The sequence below is a fragment of the Mauremys mutica genome, chromosome 1 (assembly GCF_020497125.1).
Source record: "Mauremys mutica isolate MM-2020 ecotype Southern chromosome 1, ASM2049712v1, whole genome shotgun sequence".
Taxonomy (NCBI): Eukaryota; Metazoa; Chordata; order Testudines; family Geoemydidae; genus Mauremys; species Mauremys mutica.
In genome coordinates, this window is record NC_059072.1 from 172,939,395 (window position 1) to 172,962,319 (window position 22,925).

Sequence of the window (22,925 nt, forward strand, 5' to 3'; positions counted from 1 at the left end):
CCTCCTGTGTCTCAATCCTTCACTCATGATTTGTGGTAGAGAAAGAACTGGAGAGATGGTTGCTCTTCACTGCTCCTTATGCCCTTGGTCCAGAGAACAAGTAGAGGAAGGAAGAGTGCAGTAGTGGACCAATGGATGCTGCTAGCAAAAATTACCCTGTCTCAGGCATTTGGAGTGCGTGACAATGCCAGAGAAGAATACAGATAGGGACCACACATCTCGAAGAACTCCAGTTACTATAGAGGTTAGTAACTGTTATTTATAATCCTATCTAATTTAATCTTGAGAGACTTCAATAATTGACCTTATTTGTTCTGGAAATCCTACATTTCATAGTTAAAGTGCAAGAGTTGATGATTAACATATAACTAGTATTTTCCTTTGAGTCTTTGTCCATATACAGAAGTTGCATTGGTTTAATTTAAATCTGCTTTTAAACCGATGTAGTTAATCCAGTGCAAATCCCGATGTGGACACTTTTATTTTGGTTTAATAGTGTCTTATATCTTAAATTAAGCCCATGCCACGTTTTCATGTAGACAGGCCCTTAGAAGGCCTGGAATACTGCTCAATGGAACTGGAAGCTGAGATTAACAATTCCAGCGTTTTATTCTTCACTAGGTCACTGACTTGTGATGTGACTTCTGAGAGGTCAATAGACCCTTCTGGGACTGTTTAACCATCTGCAAAGTGTTGATAATACTTCCCTGTCTCACAGGGGTTTTGTAAGTAGGGTCGCCAACTTTTTAATCGCACAAAACTGAACACCCGCCCCGCCCCTTCTCCGAAGCCCCACCTCCTCTACTCCTTCTCCAAGGCCCCGCCCCCTCACTACATCCTCCTCCCTCCATCACTTGCTCTCTCCACCCTCACTCAAAAACCATATGACTGGCAACCCTATTTGTGAAGCTTAGTGAGTTAATGTTTACCATGGACTACTTTGAGATCATTGGATGGCAGATGCTGTATCAGATGAATGCTGATCAGAATCAAAACTTAAATGCAGAATTGATGTGGGTGCACTGAGGAAGGCACTTCTTTGGAAAAATTTCTGATCTGTCCTGAAGAATAGTTGTGGTCCCTCTGAAAATATTTACTTCCATCTACTTCACACATTCCAAAATTTGTACCATGCAGGAGCTCTGTTTTAGGGCTGAGAACTCCCTAGCTATATTACATCAGGTTGCTGGTGTGACATAGGGTCTGCATTTTTGAATGTGTTGTGTGTATCTCTAAGAGTGACAATGAGGTGTGAGAATTTCTGTAACAGCTAAAAACAGCCAGACTTCAGTATGACAACAGTTGTATTCCTGTGTGTACACGTAGTCCCGTTTAAAGCTATAAGAATTGGTATGGGTGTTGTAACAGGTATTTTATAAGTCTCAGGGTTGGGTGTATTTTATCTGTCTTATTTTCTGTTTTGTTTTAATTTAAAATGTTAGTCATCTGAGTCTTTCACATAAGTCAGGCTCCATTCTTGGGTTGATGGATATTCTGAAATTGCTAGCAATCAAGAACCTGTACACGGTGACTGTAATAATGCGTAAAGTGCATGCTGCATGGCAGCAGCCTGATGTTGGTGTTGACGTACTAGAGCTTGTTCCGTATTGAAACAAAAATATGGTTAGCAATGCTGAAGAATTCAAACAAATATCTGCAAAGTTCAGTCCTGTTTATGCTCCTTATTATTCAATACCTGTGAACATTTGCATGTTCAAATTCTTGTTTGCATAACGTTTTGGTGGAATGGATACTATAGTTGCATGTTCATAGTCATTTGCAAACAACAGTATTAATATACCAATAAGAGCTGTTCACCATTTGCTTTTGTTCAAAACATTGTTATAGTCATCCATTCAGGGAGCAGAAAACTTACGGTGTGACTTAAGAGTCCGTCACACATGCTGAGTGACTTTGGGCAGGTCTACACTTAAAATGCTGCAGTGGGAGGGCTGCCCTGTGCAGCTGCACCACTGTAGTGCTTCAGTGAAGATACTACTCAACTGATGAGAGAGCTACTCCCACCGGTGCAGTTAATCTATCTCCAAGAGGAGCGATAACTATGTTGATGGGATAAACCTTCCCATTGACATAGTGATGGTTACACCAGAGGTTAGGTTAATATAACTGTGTTGCTGTGCAACTGTGAATAATTGCTGGTGGATTATTCACATCCTTGAGAGATGTACTACTTATACTGATGTATGTTTGTAGTGAAGACCTGGCCTAATGGAGACTACTTGAAGTGACCACCCCCCGGGTGATTTTTTTTCTCTGTAAAGTAACCTGCAAATATTTGTGTTTAACAATATGGGGGCAGAAATTGGGACTGGTTCATGAATTTTTTTGCAAATGGGAAAAATACATAAATTTGTCAGACAAAATATCCAAAAATATTTGTAAGATGGGACCATATTTATAAGATACCATTGTGATGAGTGTGGTGTAAAATCCTGTCTAGCACTGGGAGGACCTGAGTAATCAGGATGCTATAAAAGGTAAGCTAATGGTATTTTTTTAGTAACTGGTAGCAAAGCTAAAGTGGACTGGATCATGGTACCAGGTGAACTAAACTGCAATCTCTGAAGTAGGTTGCTTTCTAGTGAGAGGCATCTAAAGAAATTGTTAAAGTCCTAAAATTTCATTATGAACTAATTGAATTCCAAGAGTGGCCAATGACAGACCATGAATTTCTCTTGAGATATCTGTTTAAACCTTGTAACAGACTTTTTCAACTGTTTAGAGTATCTAAGTATGAGGATATACACAGTGATGAGCCTTAAAAAGTATCAGGGGGTAGCCGTGTTAGTCCGTATTCACAAAAACAATAAGGAGTCTGGTGGCACCTTAAAGGCTAACAGATTTATTTGGGCATGAGCTTTTGTCTTAATGTCTTAAAAAGACATCACTGGTTACCATATAACATGTGATGTACCTCATCCGGTGTATCAAATGCCCCAATAACAACTGTGTGGATGAAGGCAGACAATCACTATACTCTCGAATGAACTCATACAGAAAAATTGTAAAAGACAAAAACACCAGTGGGCAAACACTTCTCGTAAAACAATCACTCCATATCTGACCTCTCAGTTCTTCTCCTCAAAGGAAACCTCCACAACAACTTCAAAAGATGAGATGGGGAACTTAAATTCATCACTTTGCTAGACACTAAAAATCATGGACTCAATCAAGATGCTGTTTTTATGTCTCCTTACAGCAATCTGTAGCCCACTAACCCTCCTTTATCCTATGACTGCAGAGGTGTTAATTGTCGACTTCACCTTGAATGGTGAAGACTTCACTCTTGTAATGTGTACTAACTTCTTAACAATCTTTTCCACCTTGTATTTAGCTGTGACACTCCCATTACCTTTCCCAGACCTGAAGAAGAGCTCTGTGTAGCTTGAAAGCATCTCTCTTTCACCAACAGAAGTTGGTCCAATAATTTTTTTACCTCACCCTCCTTGTCTCTCTCATTTAAAAAGTCAACATTTAACAGTTACCACTTCTAAGTATAGGGAAATAACTATCAATTTTCTTGTAAACTTTGTGGTAAATTGATAAATGTTGACTGCTTAATGGTAACTGCTATATATGCTTAATATATTCAAGGGAACAGGAAGTGTACGTTTGACAAGGTTTTCCCATCAAATTTCTAGGTAAAGCAGGGACATTTTCTAAAGTGAGTCAGGCCCTTCATTATATTATTTAATCATAATGTGAAGCTCTAAATGCAATTACTATTGCTGTTGACATAATCAATATACTTAATATATTTTTCTTTCCTTTTTTTCAGTGGGAAGAGATTAGTGGAGTTGATGAACATTATACACCAATCAGAACTTACCAGGTATGCAATGTTATGGATCACAGTCAGAACAACTGGCTGAGAACAAACTGGATTCCACGCAACTCAGCTCAGAAAATCTATGTGGAGCTCAAGTTTACCTTGAGGGACTGTAATAGCATTCCTCTGGTTCTGGGCACTTGCAAAGAGACCTTCAATCTCTATTATATGGAGTCTGATGATGACCATTCGGTCAAGTTCAGAGAACATCAGTTTACAAAGATTGACACCATTGCAGCTGATGAGAGCTTCACTCAGATGGATCTTGGGGATCGAATTCTCAAGCTCAATACAGAAGTTCGTGAGGTGGGACCTGTCACCAGGAAAGGTTTTTACCTGGCTTTTCAAGATGTGGGTGCATGTGTTGCCTTAGTATCAGTGAGAGTGTACTTCAAGAAGTGCCCTTTCACTGTAAAAAACCTGGCCATGTTTCCAGATACAGTTCCTATGGACTCACAGTCATTGGTGGAAGTGCAAGGTTCTTGTGTCAATCACTCCAAGGAGGAAGACCTACCCAAGATGTATTGCAGTACAGAAGGCGAATGGCTAGTGCCCATAGGAAAGTGTTTGTGTAATGCCGGCTATGAAGAAAGAGGCTATGAATGCCAAGGTAAAAACACACTTCATGTTCACCGTTCAGTTATTAACAGGGGTTTCACCATCTGTCTATGTTCCATATATTGGCTTATGTTAATTTTTCAGAAGCTAATGAGAGATTTATTAGATCACAAATTTGCTCATTAAAATAGTTCTTGTTTAATTTATGTAAATAATGTTATTTAACCATATGTATATATTAGGGTTGAGTAAATAATTCACAGCTAACACTGAATTCAGCCAATCTAGACTTGCTTCCCTCTCACAGACTTTCTAACAGCCCATTACAATTTCCTCAAATGTATATGTTGTGTCAAAGTATTTGAAACTTTTTAATTCTGGCTTGATTGCTTGCAGTCCTCTGTGTTTAGTATTTGATACTTGAGTTGTGTTGGTTAGTTGTGACCGGTCAGATAAAATAGATGGTTTTGATTCTGGTTCCAAATTGGTTGTGTCTCCAAATGCTTGCAAAGTGAATACTAATGTTTGCAGATTCTAAGTTACATTTCCATGAATCGTCAAACTTTTGACTCAGTCATTTTTTGCAAACATGTAAGTCGGTGAAACTTGGTTAAGTGAAAACTCCTAGAAATGGAACACACTGGGGCTTGATTGGTCATAGCCAAGTTATTGAAGCATTTGAATCTAGATTCATTTGCAAATTGCTTTCAACATTTGCTCAGCTGTCTCAATGAAATGATGATTTTATGTTTTGCCTTTTACTCAAAGATACTTGGCTCTTTCTTTTAGTCTCTTGGTGCCTTGGTCACTAACGTGACTGGTCACTACTGACTAGAGATGGTCAAAACTCAGAATTTCCATTTTGTGGGAAATGCTTTTTGTAATTTGTTTTCATTATGAAAAACTTTTTCTGTAAATCCTTAGCCTCGTAGTGCCAACAAAAGTGTTTTTATGATGATTCTTCTTGAAATGTGCTTGTATAAAAAGGGGTATTACAATTATCTCAGCAAACATCTAGAGCAATAAGTTGTAGTTTAGACCATTACCTTGATCTTCTTTGAGACTGGTAGACTCCTTTTACGTAGGCCATCCAACAGTCTTCATGTGTGTAGGAGAAATCGTGGGAGATGGGAGCACCCATCTCTCATTCCGCAACCAAAGCTATGCAATTTGGAGTCCTGTTCTAACGAAAATAGCTTTCCCACAGAATGTGAGAGAGGAGGATGGGAGACCAAAGGGATCAAGTGTACAATGTGTGTTGTTTTTGGATTGGATGTTAACTTGTTTCCTTTGAAAGGGTGGCTCAAGGAGCTGGAGTTTATGTATCTTTTCCCTTTAATTAGCTATAGACAAATTAAAAAACACAAATTAGATTTTTCTATTCGACACTAAAATCAGTAGCAGCTGGAATTTCATTGTTCAGGCACCCATGATATTTGAGGCTCCTATAGCCACATTTTAAATTCCTGAAAAGTTTGGGGAAAACATTGGTATTACTCTAACCACCATACATACTCTTGCTATACCATTAGAGCCCTTGTCCCTGTAAATGATGGAAAGCCCTTGGTTTAGAATTACAGTTGCACAGGAGCATGAAAAGACAGTCACTGCAGAGAGTATCACGAAAAGAAAACTGAACCAATGATGAAGTATTCAGTAAAAAAGCTATGTTTTCCCCTTGCGGTCAGATTCTGTTCTCAGACATAGCATGTGCTGTTCCTACTGAAGTCAGCAAGGGTTATGCGTCTGTGTTTTTTAGGGAAGATTTTGACCATGAATTTAAAAGATAAAAGGCGACACTAAATTTCTTGAGATCTAGTCCTTCAGTCCTGTTCTCTTGGCTTCAGCTGCATATGTTCATCAAATGGGCTTTGTATGATCAGACCATTAGCAAAAGTGACAGGACATTCTGGTTTACTCTGGCTTTACATGTAATGTCCTGCTGCCCTGACAACTTTTATCGAGACTCATATTTGTCAAATATTTTCACCCTGGTGTGATTTAAGAGGCACTCTCAAAGCAGTTGGTAATCCAACCCCTCACCGCTGTTGACGTCAGTACCACAGCAGGAATTGGAAAGCTTGGAATGGAGTTCAATTTTTCACATACTTTTTAACTGACCACTATGGTTCAGTGTGGCTGCTTCTGCCCTTTTTTTGCCGTCAGAGATTCAGGATTGTGGTGTTTGGAATAGACACAAAATGGGGTTACATACATAGACTTGAATGAATGAGGAATTGGAAATAATATAGTTCCTCTACTTGAAATTAATTTAAAATAATCTGAAGAGGGAAAAGCAATAATATAGCACTGCTTATCTTCAGAGTGCTTTAAAAACATTTAATTATGTAAGGGATTTTGCCAGTTGAGCCTGTGTGCAAGCACTTTCTGAAGTTCTGATTTGCTTTTACACCAGCAATTTTTATTGTATTCTATCTCTGCTCTAATGCTGGTCCTTATAAGGATTTCATAACAGATTTTCAAATATGCAGTCATCTTGCACTAGAAGAATGTCACAGGTAATGAAATTAAGCACTCTAATGAGGTCTGATGAGTCCATAAAGTTGGTTTTGAAATCATCATGCACAACTTCTCTTCATATTGGCAAAAGTGTTATGGCCCAATCTTGCCCTCAAATAATCAGCACCCACCATTTTTCACATACATTTTAAGACAGCCTTGCTTCGACTGCATGCCAAGGGAATGAGTAAGTTTTGGGGGGATAGGCTCTGGGCTTAGCTGTTACAAATGTGATTTGAAAGAATTGCTTCATGTTTGTTTCCATGTTGTTAAGTCAAGATCAGGCAAATTGGCTGTTAGTTTTTGGCCCCGATCTTGCATTTGATAGCGTGTGAGCAGACTGCTACTCCAGTGAAAACTTCTATTGATTAGGGGGCTTCATGTGGATATGACTGTCTGCCTACATGGTATCAATTGCATAATTAGGGCTTTATTTTGCTACAAGGAAGCAAAATGTTGTTCTTATTCATATTTTCTTTGTTCTTTCATGTAGCCACCTTATATAATATATGTGTGAGGGAAAGTCACTTTTAGAAAATGTAGTTAGTCCTGTTGAGGAATTTGGCTTATTTAATCCATTTCAGGGTAACTGTTAAGATTTAGGCTCTTATCCTGCGAAGGACCTACACCCGCATTTGAATTGAGGCACTGTGGTTAGTCCCGGTTAAAGTCAGTGAAACTACTTGGTATATAAAGTACACCCATGTGTAAGTCTTTGCAAGATTAGGGCCTTGGAATGCTATAAACATTGCTGAAGCATCTTACTGAGTGAGATGCTTGTTATAAATTTGGGCAGCAATGTGTGTTTGGGTTTGTTTTCTTCACATAACTTTGCCAGTGTGTTGGGGGACTCGACTTCTAGCACTCTTTCCCAATGACAGAATTAGGCTTCGGTTGAATAAAGACTACCAATTTTATGTTGGACTCTATGGTAGTTTTCTGATGTTTGCTTAGAACTGGATTTTCACCTGACTTGTTCCAATTCAGCTGTAAACCTGATTTGAACTTCCGGTGTCAGTCCCTAGACGTGGAAGATGGATGTGTGGAAGAATTACATGACTTAGCTCCGTTCTTCCAAAGCAGTGACGCTTTATTTTTAATTCTTTAGAATGAAGAACTATGGGAAACTTGTGCACAAGTTTCCCAAGAGACCATTATGGATATCTTAGAAATTAGATATTATGTCTCCTAGTCCATCGCCTACCAATAAAGGACTGTTCTCTATTGTAATTTTGCTTATATGTTGTGTGGGCTAGTTTTAAATGTCCCAAGTGAGGGTGACTTCCACCACTTCCCCTTGTGATATTATTTCACACACTAATATAACTCACTGTTAGAAAACTCTTCCTGCTAGTCATCTTAATATCTCTCTTTCTTAGCATCATTCTCCATTCACCTAGTCATGCCCCTTTCCAGTATGCTTTATAACTCCATTCCTTTTTTTGGTGTTTGCACCTTTTAAATATTTGTAGACTGTTCTCATTTCCTTACACTTAGTCACCCCTAATCAAGCTGTACTTATTTAATTCTTTTTAAAAATTTTACCTTCAGTTGTCCAGGACTCTTCAAAAGTAGATGTCAGTGGTACAGTAAATTAATTTGGTAATTCTCTATAATGCATATTAACCAGATGTATATCTTTAACTAATGGTTTACCTAATTTTTATGAAGGCACCCCTATCCTATGGTAACAGTTGCCATATAAGTACCTAGATAGGGGAATGCCTGTTTTTACAAACTTTGACTCACTTCCCAATTATTCAAATACATTTTCTGTTGTTTTTTTTTCTTGGTGACACGGAGGAATTGTTAGTTGTGTCTTAATGATCATATCTTTTAGGATTCCCCATCTGCCTTTTACGTGGCTGGACTTTAATATGTCCACTTATCAACAATTACTCACTAAAGTATTCTGTTTCTCTAATTTTGGTCTCCTGCAATTAAATACCTTGCACTGCTGCTTCACTCTGTGAACCTAAGCCTTTGGTCACTGGTTCCAAATATCATATTATCAATCAGTTCCTTTCCATTGGTAAGAGTCAAGATGGTGTCTTTTCTACAGAATGATAGAGAATACAGAAATAGTCCTTCTCTAGTAATACAGTGGACATTTATATGACTCTGGAGAATCTTCATCTGGTATAGTGTGGTCAGTTTTGGGTACCTCATAACCAGAAAGATTTAGATAAACTGGATGGGGGGAGGAATAGCTCAGTGGTTTGAGCATTGGCCTACTAAACCCAGCATTGGTGAGTTCAGTCCTTGAGAGGGCCACTTAGGGATGTGGGACAAAATCAGTACTTGGTCCTGCTAGTGAAGGCAGGGGGCTGGACTCAATGACTTTTCAAGGTTCCTTCCAGTTCTAGGAAATAGGATATCTCCATTAATTTAATAAAAAAAAAAATTGATGCCCTCCGTAGAAGAACAAAAATGAATGAGGATAATGAGAATGGCTAATTAATACTCAGGGGGAGGGTCCATGCTAAGTTTATACCCTTCCAGAAATGAAGGAGGGTGAGGAAGTAAATTGCATGGTGCAAGGGTTTATAACTAGGAAGAATGAGATGGGAAAAAAATTTTAAAAGGAAATTTAGGTAAAATATTAGAAAAATTAGCCTGACAACTTCCTATGTAATAATCTGGAAGTCTCCCAAGGGAAATTTGCAAAGATACAATGGGAAATTGTGTCCCCATTTGGGAGTAAAAATGAACTTACATGCACTTAAGTAGTTTTTCAACAGGTAACACTTCAGAGCACAACATCCATTGTGTTTCCAAATGGTAGAACAAAAATAAATTGACAGGCTTGAGGAGTGTGGCTCTCTAAGCACACAAGTGCATGTTCTTCTACATGCTAGCATTACAAACTGCAGTTTAAAATTTAGTTGGTGGATTTCCACTTTTGAGTAAACCTGAATTACTGCAATGTTTTGCTCTGCATTATCAAAATTCAAATTATTGAGAGGTTTTATAAAGGCATTTATGAAATGTTTTTTATTTTTGTCTTGTAAATTTCCTGTGTGATAAAGTTTAAAACTTCAACCATAACTGACAGACAAATTTTATATAACAAAATACCAAAAAAACAAAAAAAAACCTTTTAAGCACTGAATCCAGTAAACCTTTCTCATGCAGATAGTTCTTACTCAACTGAACAGTCCATTTAAGTAAAAGGAGAAAAATGTTACTGGGAAGTTGGGGGGGGGGAGGTAAATTATGTGTAACATATATGGTTATCACAGAAATGCTTTCTCAATTTCTCTACTAACACTAAATTATTCAAACACTTAAGCTCTATAGTACAGTGTGCCAAACTAGATTTATATCTCTCAATTCATGGAAATATGAAAAGAATGCCAAATCTCCCTATATAAATCTGAACAATCTCATTTTTGTTGAACTCTCTCAGAGAAATGAATACTGTAGTTCTGAGGTATAGTTATGAAAAATGATATTAATATACTGTGAGGAATTAAAAAGGAATTGAAGAGAGAGATGTTTAAATATAAATAACAATTTTGGTCTCAGCATACTTAATTATAAGTTTTCATCTACCAATAATTGTAGTCCTGCTTTCAACAAAAAATTTTTGAATGAAGAGAAGGAAAGAAGCAATTATGAGTTATTTAACATGGTGCACGTGGGAGCACACAGGAGAGGGGACATGTAGTGTATGTTTATGAGCAAGGTTTATTGATCTATAAGCCACCGAGGGCAGTAGTTTCTCCATGAAATGGCTGAATATCTGACAGATTGCATATGCAATTGGAGCACTAAGTTAGACTACTTATTACAGTTATGCACCTATCTACAATATCACTTATTGTACTTATTAAAAACTAAGAGGTTGTTACGCTAGGACTGCATAATCACATAGTGGCAACAGTAACATCAAAAGCCACAAAATCAAGCTCTGGTCCTACAATATAAACATTTATTAGGAAACCAGAATTTGAAGTGGCCTTCATTTTAAGTTTGAAAAAGTTGTTTGTTTTTAACACAAAACAAAATTTTTAAAGGAGGCTTGCTATCTATCTAAAATTACATTACGTAGAGATAACTATAAATTACAACACATGCCTTACTTATGGCTATGAAATATGCACCGTTCTCATCCAATTCAGATCTTAAAAGTTCATGAACAGAACTCTAGGTAGGATTTTCACAAGTGCTCAGCACTGGCCTAACTCTTCTCCCTGAAAGTTGATGGTAACCAGTATCCTCTCTGATTTGAATGTCACAAGCAGAGCTAGATGAATAATTAAAAAATCAGGTACAAATATTACTTACAAATATTGCAAAATGAATTTAATACGTAATTGCGAACATATTAGTCACATTATCTGACCAGTTCTGTAGATGGGCAAAACTAAAATTGAAAAAAAAAATTCACTGATTCAGTATTATAAAACTTGTTTGGTCAATAGTATGGAATAGTTCCAGTCATGTATATTTACTTGAGAAGATGCCTTTCAATAATGCAGAACAAATTTGCTGCCAGCTGTGATAAAAAAGTCTAAATATTTTGTGTTTATTTACTTCTACTCAAGTAATCATTTTTTATATTAACAGACTAAATGATAACCTTATCTTAAAACATTTTTAAATTCTAATATTTCCCTCCAAAATTATGTGTAAAAGGGGAGTGTCTATATATTTTATAATTCTGATACTCAGGGCTGGATTTTCAGAGTGCACTTCAAGCATACATAATTGTGTATGCACAGAAAAGGCAATATTTTAAGAAGTGAACCTAGGGCAACTTAAAATAGGAAAATTGCACTATACATTTATATAACTCAAATTTATGTTTGTCACAGAAGACGATTTGCGATGTCTGCGAACTACCCACTGTTCACTCTGCAACATGCATCTCCAGTAATGTTACGTTTTAAGCAATAGAAGGCACAGACATTAGAACATCCCTGCCCCTGCTTGAAAATGAATCAGCTATGTGTGATAAGGGCTCTTAAGGGACCTTGCTGGCATTTCCTCAACCTTTTTCATTTTAATGGTTTTGCTTCTTTGTTGGCTCTCACAAGATATTTTTTTAAGTGTTATTTTTTTGTTTTTGAGGGATTTTTCCCCCCTTGCTTGCTACCTTGCACTAGCTTTGGGGTACTCAGGCATAAGATTTAGTTAACAGTTACACAAAGATTGTATTGTCAGTATGAATTCATTGAACACTTTGCACTCCCCCTCTCCCGCTTCCCGCCCAGCAGTTTCTTCGCCACTTGTGCCTGTGTTTAGAGTTATTTGACAATCCCTTATTAGTTCCAGAAAGGAACTTATAAAGGCTAATGGGGTTTGCATTACAACTGACAGCTGGCGCTAGACTTTAATAGAGAGCAATTGTAATGAGAAGTGTAAGTTTTGGTAACATTTGATGAAAATGCTCTTAAAGTAAGAAGCATCTTGAAAGATGAGTATGAGTAGTTGAGAATCATATATATGACTGCTGCTCCTCAGCTTGAAGTACAGGATGTTGTCAAAACAGGCTGTTGGCAGACATCTAAATAACCAGTAATTGATATCAAACGTTATTGAACGTTTATGACTGCAAGAAAAATTGTAGAATTGATTGTTACTCTGCATTACAAATTGGATAATCAAAATTTTATCCACAATGATTCACTCTCCTTGGCTTTGAAATTGCATTGAGCAGTATTTGGTCCTTAATGGCATAATCTTGTTCCATAATGATTTAGTCTTAACACACTTGTTAGAGGAGTCAGAGCGATTAGGAATTCGTTGTCTAGGATTTGTTTGTAGTTTCTGCACTAAGTGCTTATCAACATTATATGCCATGTAAATCAGTATACCTGGTGTGGCAAGGGGGAAAAAAACAAAACACAAACAAGTCTTGTGTTTAAACACAAATGATGCTTAGACACAAACAAGTACAAATACTTCCAGGGTCATGGGGGCAAAATGTGTCACTGTCATGTATCTGTGGGTTCAACTGTTGTCTACTGTAAGGTTAAAATTTGATGTGATAATTTAGAACAGCTGCTCTTTGAAAGGAAGATTCATTTTCAACAAGGGAAGAAAAAAACATGGTAAAGGCTGACAACATGCCAACCCTGAATAACAGCATAAATGAGATGGGACAATTCTGCTTAACAATACGGTTGAAATAACTCAGTTTTCCTTGCCATTGATATTTCCAACCTTTGTGTTTCTGGTCAAGTGTACTGCTTATTGAATGTATCATGTTTTACTCTTGCTGGAATGATTTTTTTTCTTTGTTGAAATTTTGACAATGATGTACGATGGCACATAGTGGATCGGTAGGTAACATTATAAGCTAACAAAAAAAATCAAATACATTATATCCTTGTCCAGCCTGCTGTTAGTACAAACATATTACTGTTTCACAAACTAATGCTTCAGAGCTGGCAACTAGACTTACAGCATTGGGGAGGGATTACATTATGGCCTAAATTCATCAGTCCATCTCTGTCCAGCAAAGCATTTAAGTATCCACTTAAAACCCATTAATTTCAGGCACGTGCTTAAATTCTATTAAAGTTAAGCATGTGAATAAAGTAAAGTTAAACATGAGTATAGCTCATCCATTAATGAACTCTGCATGAGCTACAGGAGTCAGCCCATATGGAACAACTTGCAGGTTTGGGCATGCTCTCGCTCGCTCACTCTCCCCTCCCCCCCGCCCGGTTCTCCCCCTACTCCCCTCGGCTTCTCACAAGTCTCTGTTGGGAAGAGAATGATAGAAAAGATAAACCACAAGAGTCCAGCTCTCAGTCTCAATGAGAAATGCCATATTTTTCTTTGTTCTCTGAAACTATATATTTTTTCTAATAATGTATAATGAGGATATATGGTACCAGTGTGCAAGACAACAGTTTTACATCTCATACTTTAAGAAAAATGAGAACACCTCTGCATCACTTGATTAATGTATTCACAGAAAATAACCGCTGATAAAGCAATTAAGATACTATGAAATGGTCATCTGTTTGCAGATATGTGAATTAACAGCAGTCATCAAATTAAAATGATCGATCAAGTGCAATACAGTAGAAATTATGTACAATGTACTTGCACAATTCTCTGCACACAATCATTTGCAAACATAGCGTTTACAGGATTTGACCTGATTTGGACATGTACATCCTGTCTGTGCAGGCATTCTTTGCAATTTGCGTGTGCATCTGTTAGTACATGTAAAATTACCCATACAAATTTAGAAGCTTTTTTTTTTTTAATTTTAATTGAAGCCTTGGAGTTATTTTCTCCATATTCTTTTATAACAAAGCTTATTCCCTGAAAGGGAAAACATTTTTTTATCAGTGTGTGTAGAGATGTATTTTTAAAAAAATAAAGTACATTTGGTTATAAACTAAAGATTACTTATATGCTTTAATATTGAACTGAATAATGTATTAATGATTACTGTACAATGAAATGCAAGCAAATGTTGGAATGTGAGGTAGTGCCAATTAAATAGAGGTATCTCCAGCTGTTAAAAAGTTCTCTTTTGGGTTGTGAAACCACTGGAATTCTCTGAAGGTGTACAGGATATAAAATCCTGCCGTTGGAGCCCTTTTTCTGTAACATGATCATAATAATGAGATGACAGGTACAAGCAATTATTTTAACCAGCAGTTCTTCAAATCTGTTTTAGGAATTTCCAGGTTCGGTTTCTGGAAGAGTTATATGAAAAATAAAAGCAACTTCAGGGCTCTGAGACTGCCACTTGAGGAGAACTCTAGGTGTATTCGTGAAGAAAATGAGAGAGGAATAGCCATTCCATCTCTAAATCTAGTTTTCATACTGAAAAGAATAAGACTGTGAAGTCGGATGGGAGACATATTAGCAGGAGGAAGTTTTGGGAAATCTTAAACTGCCACAGCAGATGCCCTGTCTGCTCCGTGAATCAAATGAAGACCTCAGATCTGTGACCAAAATCCTGCCCTTACATAAAATACTGTTGACTTCAGGTGAAATTTGGTTGTGAGGTTGTCAGTCCAAAACCTTGCATGAACATTTACATGTAAGGGGGTGAATGTAGATGTTGGGGTTGCAGGGACAGGAGGGTGGAGAAATAGAGTAAGATAATTACACTTGTCCTTAACATTTAATTATCAATAGCAGATCCTTTCCCTCATTTTCCAAGGGTAAGAAGGAGGAAGAAACAGGCTGCCGAGTCTTCCTGCTTGAGGCTGATGGAGTAAAATGGAAAAGGAAAATAGACATCGAGAAATTTTGTCTCATTCACCTGAAAAAATTTCATTCTGGTAGAGGAATGAGTCCACAAATTTAGTAGTGATCAGTTCTTCAGTCTCCCCTACTTTGAGGCAGAGGCAGATGTTTCTGATTGGCTGGGATGACTCTCCAGATAACTTCTCCCCCGGAGGAGCCCTGCTAGAGAGTCTCAAAGCTAATAACTGTCATATCTGAATAAAATACTCTTTCAACACATATTAACAATAACAGATAACATTACCTAACTCTAAGTTGTTCACACATGTCTGCTTAGCTACTACTAAGAAGAACTGTCTATCCTAAGGGAAAAAAACATGAATATCAATTGAGGTGAACCCAAAGGCCACTGATTAAATGTAAGAATCTTGTTTTCCATCAGCTCTCCCTAAAAGGGGAGGGGGGAGAGAAACATTGCAACACTCTTGAAAATTAACCTCTTGTAAGAAGAAGATGGAAAATACACAGTTGGATGAATTTATGGACCGATCCTCCTACCAGAATGAGAACTTTAGGTGAGTAAGACAGATTCTCTCATTCTCATTGTAGGGGATGGGTCCACACAGTGGATGGGATTTTTGTAGCCGTATCCTGCTCTCGCATGAACTGAGAGAGAGCTATGGTTTGCTTCACTCAACTTAAGTCTTTCAGTCTTGTAGAATTTGGTGAATGTATGCAGAGATTCCCTGGACACTTGTTCACATGGTGCATTGGACCTGTTGGCTTATGAAGCAGCCATTGCCATCATAAGATGCGCTTCAGTCTTGAATGGAGGAGTCTTCCCCTGGGCTTTTTGTGTGTCACAAATTTCCAGCTAATAGATCTTGCTGTGGAAGACCTGGAATTTTTCTGTCCCCAAACCATGTGGTATATTAGAGTGAACCTAGTGAAGTTTTTTTCTGAAGGGTTTTGTTCTCTTAATGTAGATTGTAATTGCTCTCTGGGCGTCTATGGTGTGCCATGCTCTTTTTTTGAAAGGGTGAGGCAGGATGTGGGCAAATGGAGCAGAGCAAAATCTCCTGGGACCGGTGGAAGAAAGAATTTATCTTAGGGATGAATGAAGGGTCTGTTCCTAGTATCACCCTGTCATTGTGGAAAATAAAATTTTGAGGGAGATGAGAGAGGACTCCACACTCTGAGACCTTTAATGTGGTCAGGGGGATGTTATGGTCCCTAAAAAAGTGATTTGTCAGGAAATAGAGAAACACTTCAGACAGGGGTTTGAAAAGCCTGCCCGAGAGTGCATTCAATACTAGGGAATGATCTCAGGGAACTAGACTGAATAGGAAGAGGTTTGATTAGTCTGGTAGCTTTGAGGAATTTTTTTGGATCTGAGGGTGATGGGATAAGGGAGAATGACCCCAGCCAGAATTCAGGATATAACTGACACTTGAGTTCTGTATGTGTGGTACTGTAGTCCATAGACAGACCTGTCTGTAAGAATTCTAGAAGCAATTTGACCAAAGCTGATCTTGCTGCGTATTCTCTTCAGGTGCACCAGTAATCAAATCTTCTCCATATTATTGTATACCTAGAATCAGTGGAAAATTATGGTTGAGATCATGTCACTGGAGTATCCTTGTTTATTTAAATTGACCTCTCAATAACCAGGCAGTCAGTTTCAGAGATGCCAGGTTGCAATGGCCCAGATGGCCTGAGATACTAGATCCAAAATGGATTGTAGGGAGTTTAGGGATTGTAGGGTAGTGATAGGGGAGGGGCTGCAGACATCTCCATGAGGTCTGAAAACCGGAACATCTAGGCCAGTGCAGAGCAGTTAAAATCACTATAGCCTGTTGTCTCTGTATGTGTTGGATGGTGTATGTTATGGGGAAAGGAGAGAATGCATTTGCACAGCCTTTGGTCATAACTGGGAGAAGATGTCGATTTTCCTGGCGCAACAGTCTTTCCTCCTGATATAGAAATTGTTCATTTTGGCATTCGAACTTTATACAAAGAGATCCCATGTTGTTCTCCTAAAAGTCTGGACTATGTGGTCCAACTCCCTCTGATAGAGCCACAGCTCCCCTTGTCCATTATTTTGCTGTTGGCAATCTGCCATGGCATTCGGTTTTCTGTTGATGTACATCGCTTGGACTGACAGATTTTTCTCTCTCAGTTCGCCTGAGGAAGGATGTACCTTTTGCTTGTAATAAACTTGACCAGGTGTCCCATAGTGTGTTTATATATGCCATGCTAGTAGTGTTGTCTGTGTATGCAGGTATGTGTCTGGGTTTAATGTAAGGAGGAGTGCTTGAATGCCTAGGTGAGTTACTTGCATTTCCAAATAATTTATGGTATAGTGAGATTCCATGTGTGAGCTGACATTATACCATGTGTTAAATAGTGTGAGCTCCCCTTCCTTCCAAACTGGTATTTGTCATTATGGTGTCTCTCTACAGTTCTGCCAACTGGATACCACATGTGAATCTTGTTGGATGTAGCCACCATCTGAGGTTTTTTTGTTCTTCTTCTGCTTCTGCTTCTTCTTTCTTCTTACTGTGTAGGAAAGTCTTACAGTGCAAGGGTTGAAATTATGGATGTGAGAAGGGAAGCTCAGAAGGTAGTACTGGAGACACCTGAGGTGAAACTTTGTCCATGGAAGTAGGTATATGCATGAAACGAACATGCCTAGTTGACTTAAGTCCTTCATGCAGGAGTATAGATGGTCAAGGATTTTGTACATTTGCTCCAAAATCCTTGCCTGCCTGTCTTTGGAGAGGAATGCCTTGTGGAGTGAGGTGTCCTGCCAAACTGCTGGTCTGTTGTCTGTTTTGGGATGAGCTGACTTTTATCCAGTTTTATTATAAACCTATGTTGTTGAAGGCAGTGTACTGTCTGTTGGTTTCTGACTGACTTTTATAGGGAGGGGGCTTTTAACAGTACATCATTGAGAAAGATGTACCCTTTTCTGATTTAGGGACAGGACTGTTACCACTGGGCCCTTTGTGAATACCTGGGGCAGCGGTACTGCCAAAAAGAAGGGCTTCGTACTGTATGTGCCAAGTGCCATATGCAAATTTTAAGTATCGTCTGTGAGAAGAATGGGAATTTGGAGAAATGCCTCCTTCAATTCCACTGAAGTTAGGAAATCCCCCTGGTAGACTGAGTGGTGTCCATTTTAAACTTGTGGGACTGAATTGACTTGTTGAGTGGCATTAAAACTGGGACTGTCCTGTCTTCCTCTGATTTCTTCAGAACCAGCAATAGCATGGAGCATGACCCCCTTACACAGTTCCTGCTCCCCAATTTGGAGGTGATGGATTTGCCTGCATATTGCCTTCCTTTTGGATGGGTTGAGGAAGAGAAGAGGGGGAGAATTCTGTGGCAGGGATTCCTTATGAATTCTAGGTGTACCTCTTGCAAATGGTGTGCCTTATCCATTTGTCTGTACTGGTGCCTGCAAACCAGGTGGGAACAAATAGAGGCAGGAGGCCCCCAAGGGAAAAGCTAGAGGAAGGATGATAGTCACTGCTTTTAGGAGCATTCCTAGAGAAGGAGTCACCTTTTGGTTTGATGGACTTGGCTTTACTCCACCTATTCTTGGATGCCATCGATCTGGCAGAGACAATGAAAGCACTGAGCAGATGTTAGGAAATGGCTGTCTGAAATTAGGCTTCTGAATATTTAGGCATCTAAATAAGTGGCTTAATTTTCAGAAGTGCTGAGAGCACAATAGCTCAGTTATGTTAGATTGTTGGATAAAGCACTTTTTCATGACATAGAAGCAAAGGGCCAAATCTTGTATTGAGCTTATTTGAGAGTTTTGATGGTTTAAGGAATTCTTTGTCCCATAAATACACCTTAGCACTGACATAGAACCTTCCATCCAACGCAAGGGTAGGAGAGCACTCTTCATCACAGCCTACAGATGAATAAACTGAGACACGAGAGGTTTTGAGACTTGCACATAGGGCTGGATTATAAGTTTACAATTTGCCGTGGATAAGGGAGCTCCAAGGAGCAAAGCAGAGACTGAAATGGGACTTAAAGGTGCAGTTTATCCTCTGTTCTCTCTTGGGAGGAACTAGAGAGTTCATTTCATTTCATGGAACTGTCTTCTCCCTCCATGCACTCAGCCAGCTGTCCTGAACAATGGCTGGAGGAGGGGGCAGGGGCCCAGGATTCCTCCCACTCTCTGCCCTTTCCCTGCTCACTTGCTCTCAGTGGGGAGTATAAACTGACTAGCCCCTGCTCCCCTTCTCAGTCACAGTCTAAGCAGAAATGAGCCAATGTGCAAAGGGTATGTGCGGGAGGGGTGGGACTTGCTTCTCCCAACCCCCCTACCTAGCAGAGTAAGGGCTGTGGCAATCTAGCCCACAGTGAGTCGGTCACAGGGTTAGTAATAGAAACCAGGAGCCTGATTCTGATCCCAGTTACACCAGTTTTACACTGGTGTGATTACACTGATTTCAGTAATTATTTCTGACTTACAACAGTGTGATATCAGAAACAGGGCCCTGTCTCTTGTCTCACTTCCCCCCGCTCTAACAAATAGACCCTGCTGCCTCCCTAATAAAACTAGATATTATTGTCTTATCTAATTAAAAAAAAAAACTTGTGCTAAAAGCAGGTGTTCAGTCACAAGGGTGTTTAGAATGGGGGTTGTGTAAATTTGGATTAAATGCTGCCTGGGAACTGGATATATTGTTCTTCTGTGCAATAGCTAGCTCTTGGGGCCAGTCTGTTGTTTAAGTTGCTTCCTTAAAATGAGGCATGCTAAACATCCCAAATTCTTTTATAATTAGGGATTACTTTATAGCCTGTCAGTTATCCATCTGTTGGGCTGCCTCTTCTTTTATGGAGTCATAACAGTCAAACTCTTAACTCACACTGAGATGGCTCTCAGGTCTGACCACAGAACCATCAGGTTGAAACCATGATCTGTTTATTTTTTCACTATCATCACCAAAATACTCTAGGATGGTACTGAGTAAACAGTATATATACTACTTATATTCAATATTATTATATATTCAATGTTATATATATATATGTATTGAATATAAGTAGTTGCTCACTTACTTTTTCCTTGCTGGAGGAAAAAGTTCCTGGGTACAGTTTTTGGGAAAAGATGGAAGAAAAATAGGTCCTCCATTATATATAATCAGATATCTTTCATAAACAAGTTATCTCTGTTTTTTTCTTTTCCAATGTTTCTGGTGTGGGAAGTAGTGGGAGGCTGTTTGTCCATTTATTTCTAAAGCTGGATTGCCAGCGGGCTGAAGTTTCTCTGAACTTGTCCTTTTATCAACAATGTTCCTGCAGGCAGATACATAGTGAGGCATAGTGTTTTGCTTTCACTATGAAATTCAGCCCTGGGTTGAAAAGGTCACCCTCCGAAAGCAAAGTGATCCAGGGTGCACTGGTCATTCCTGAACACACACATAGCCGGTCTTACTTGATATGAGTTTAGTTCTGTGGAACAGAGTCTGGTAAAGACTGAGCAGACACCATTGCTTGATTATAGCCTCACATTGGGCATATGACAGTATCTTTCAAAGTCACAGGTTATTGCTTTCTAAAGTAACCCAAATCCCACCCATGCAAAACCTAGATGAAAGCCAAGATTTAGTGTGACACTGAAACAATTTTAAAATATATGCATTTTGCAATAAAATATTTTTATAGTAAGGGAAGATGTCCTGACAGTCAAAAACCTTAGGGTTATTTCATAATTCAGCTACAGTATAAGGATTTACGTCTAAAACTAATGGTCCAGGTTTTTTTTCAGTCCCTGAAACCTGTCAAACCTTTGCTTAACTCAGTAACTCTTCCAGACTCTGATATCCAAAGAATGTCATTATTATTTTATGTGCACGAAATTTGCTCCTTTCGGCATATATTTTTCATGTTATAAGGGGATTTGGTGCTGTTTGCTTTTTTGTAAATCAAAGGGCTTCACATTTTCTAGGTCTCCCATTTTACCAAATAAGCCCAAAATGGCCATGGAAAAGTTACAAATTTTTGTTTCTGGATTTAAAATGTGCCACGGGTCTCTCAGAGGGTTTGGTTTTAAAAAGTTTGAGGTTTTAAATACTGTGATATTTGAAACTGACATTCCATTTGTTTTGCATATATTTAAAAGTATTAGTGGTTATAATAATTTTCTGTCCCGACAAGGGTGGAGGATGGGGCTGAAGAGGAGCACATTGTTCAGAGCATCTCTAGCACCTTAGTGACTGGAATCCAAGTGGTCAACATGTGGGAACATGTTGATGGATGGAGGGAACATGGCTGCTGCATCCATGCAAGACATTGAAAAGGCCATTGCTTAACAAACTGCTCCCCTTGAAGGGTATGTAGGGTTGTGTGAATTCTGGCAGAAAGAGGAGGGGACATGGAATGGGAGAACATTTTCTTAAAGATCACAAGACACCTTCCCTGCCAAAGTTAAAAAAGATGGCTAGTGCAACAGTCCATCAGATAAAATGACCTTTTCCAGCTAGAACAGAATTTAGGAGCCAGGAAGCAGCTGCAATGTCCTAGGCTAAAACAACATAATCAAGATCCCTGAAAGTAGTGGCTTGCATTTTCCAACAAACTTTTTGGAAGTATGCTAGCCATTTACTGACGATTGATTTAAATTAGGGTCAGGTTTAGCCATCATAATGTCCTGATAGCAATTAACTTTTAATAACACTCCACTTCAGGCAGTGTAAATTAGCGTAAATTTGTCGACAGCAGTGAGGTCATGCTGTTATATATAAGCTGAAAATATGGCCCATATCTCCAAAAGGTTTCTCAGTATAGATTTTAAAAATATACCGTTGTAGAGTGTATCTGCATCCAATTTGGAAGTCCTATAGATTTGTTGTGATACAGAGATTAAACCCTCCAGAAATCTGATAAAGTTTATACTTAACAAAAAAGGGGGAATGACACAGGTTTCTTCCCCTTCATGATTATTTTGGACTGTCTGAGAAACTTGTGGGTAATGATTGTGAAGCATAATTATTTATGAAGCACTTTGAAAGTTTTGAACGAAAGGTGCTCCTTAAATCCAAAGCAGTATTATTAGTAACTCCCAATATGCCATGCTGACAATATTCTAAGAAGTCTGTCATTTGTGTTTTTGTTTTTAAATTAGGTAAAATTGAAGCAAAACTCTGTATGAAAATATAAATGTTTATCAAGCTATCCAGAACTTTAAAGTCCTTACTGGAAAAGCTTAAAAAGCATCAACATGGTTATAGGGCTTTAAAAAAAACCCCAGAAGTATAAAGCTTCTATTCAAATGCTTTGCTCAGGAATATGGTTTCCTGTTCATTCTGCAGGACTTCCCCATTCAACAAAAACCTGTAAATGTGACTGTCTGGCTGTTGATTCTAATGGGAGTGGATGTTACGCCATGAGCAGCATGTCTTGCCTTCTGCATCAGCGGCTATTCATAACATCAAAGCATTCATTTTTTCTTTGTTGTTGTTGACATGACTTTTTACTTCACCTTCTCCTGCTGTGATGGACCCTTAGACCTTTGCACATGCTGCCCTCGCTCCCCCCCCATTTACTGTGTTGCTCTTGTGTGTGTGTGTGTGTGTGTGTGTTGGGGGGAGTAACCCAGGCTTCTCCCCTTCTCTTCTTGGATAGCTGTTGCTGGCAGGCTTTGAAACTGAGGATTGATGCTCAGTGCTGGTTCTCAGTAGGAGTTGGTGGAACACATGACTAAGATAGATGACTGCACGTTGGAGTCTGTAGGCTGGAAAAGGCAGTGGTGTAAGTGAAGGGGAACGCTGTCCTTGTTGGCTGAGCTTTCATTCAAATTATCCAA

At 38.7% G+C, this 22,925-nt stretch overlaps 1 protein-coding gene across 2 annotated transcripts in view; it reads left to right on the forward strand.

Annotated features, from left to right (window-relative positions):
• Nucleotides 1-22,925, forward strand: part of EPHA3 (EPH receptor A3) — a 306,893-nt gene that overhangs the window by 103,073 nt on the left and 180,895 nt on the right. For both annotated transcript variants that reach the window (XM_045001919.1, XM_045001920.1), the window contains exon 3: nt 3,800-4,460. In XM_045001919.1, the coding sequence (XP_044857854.1) occupies nt 3,800-4,460 (661 nt within the window). The remainder of the gene's footprint in view (nt 1-3,799; nt 4,461-22,925) is intronic.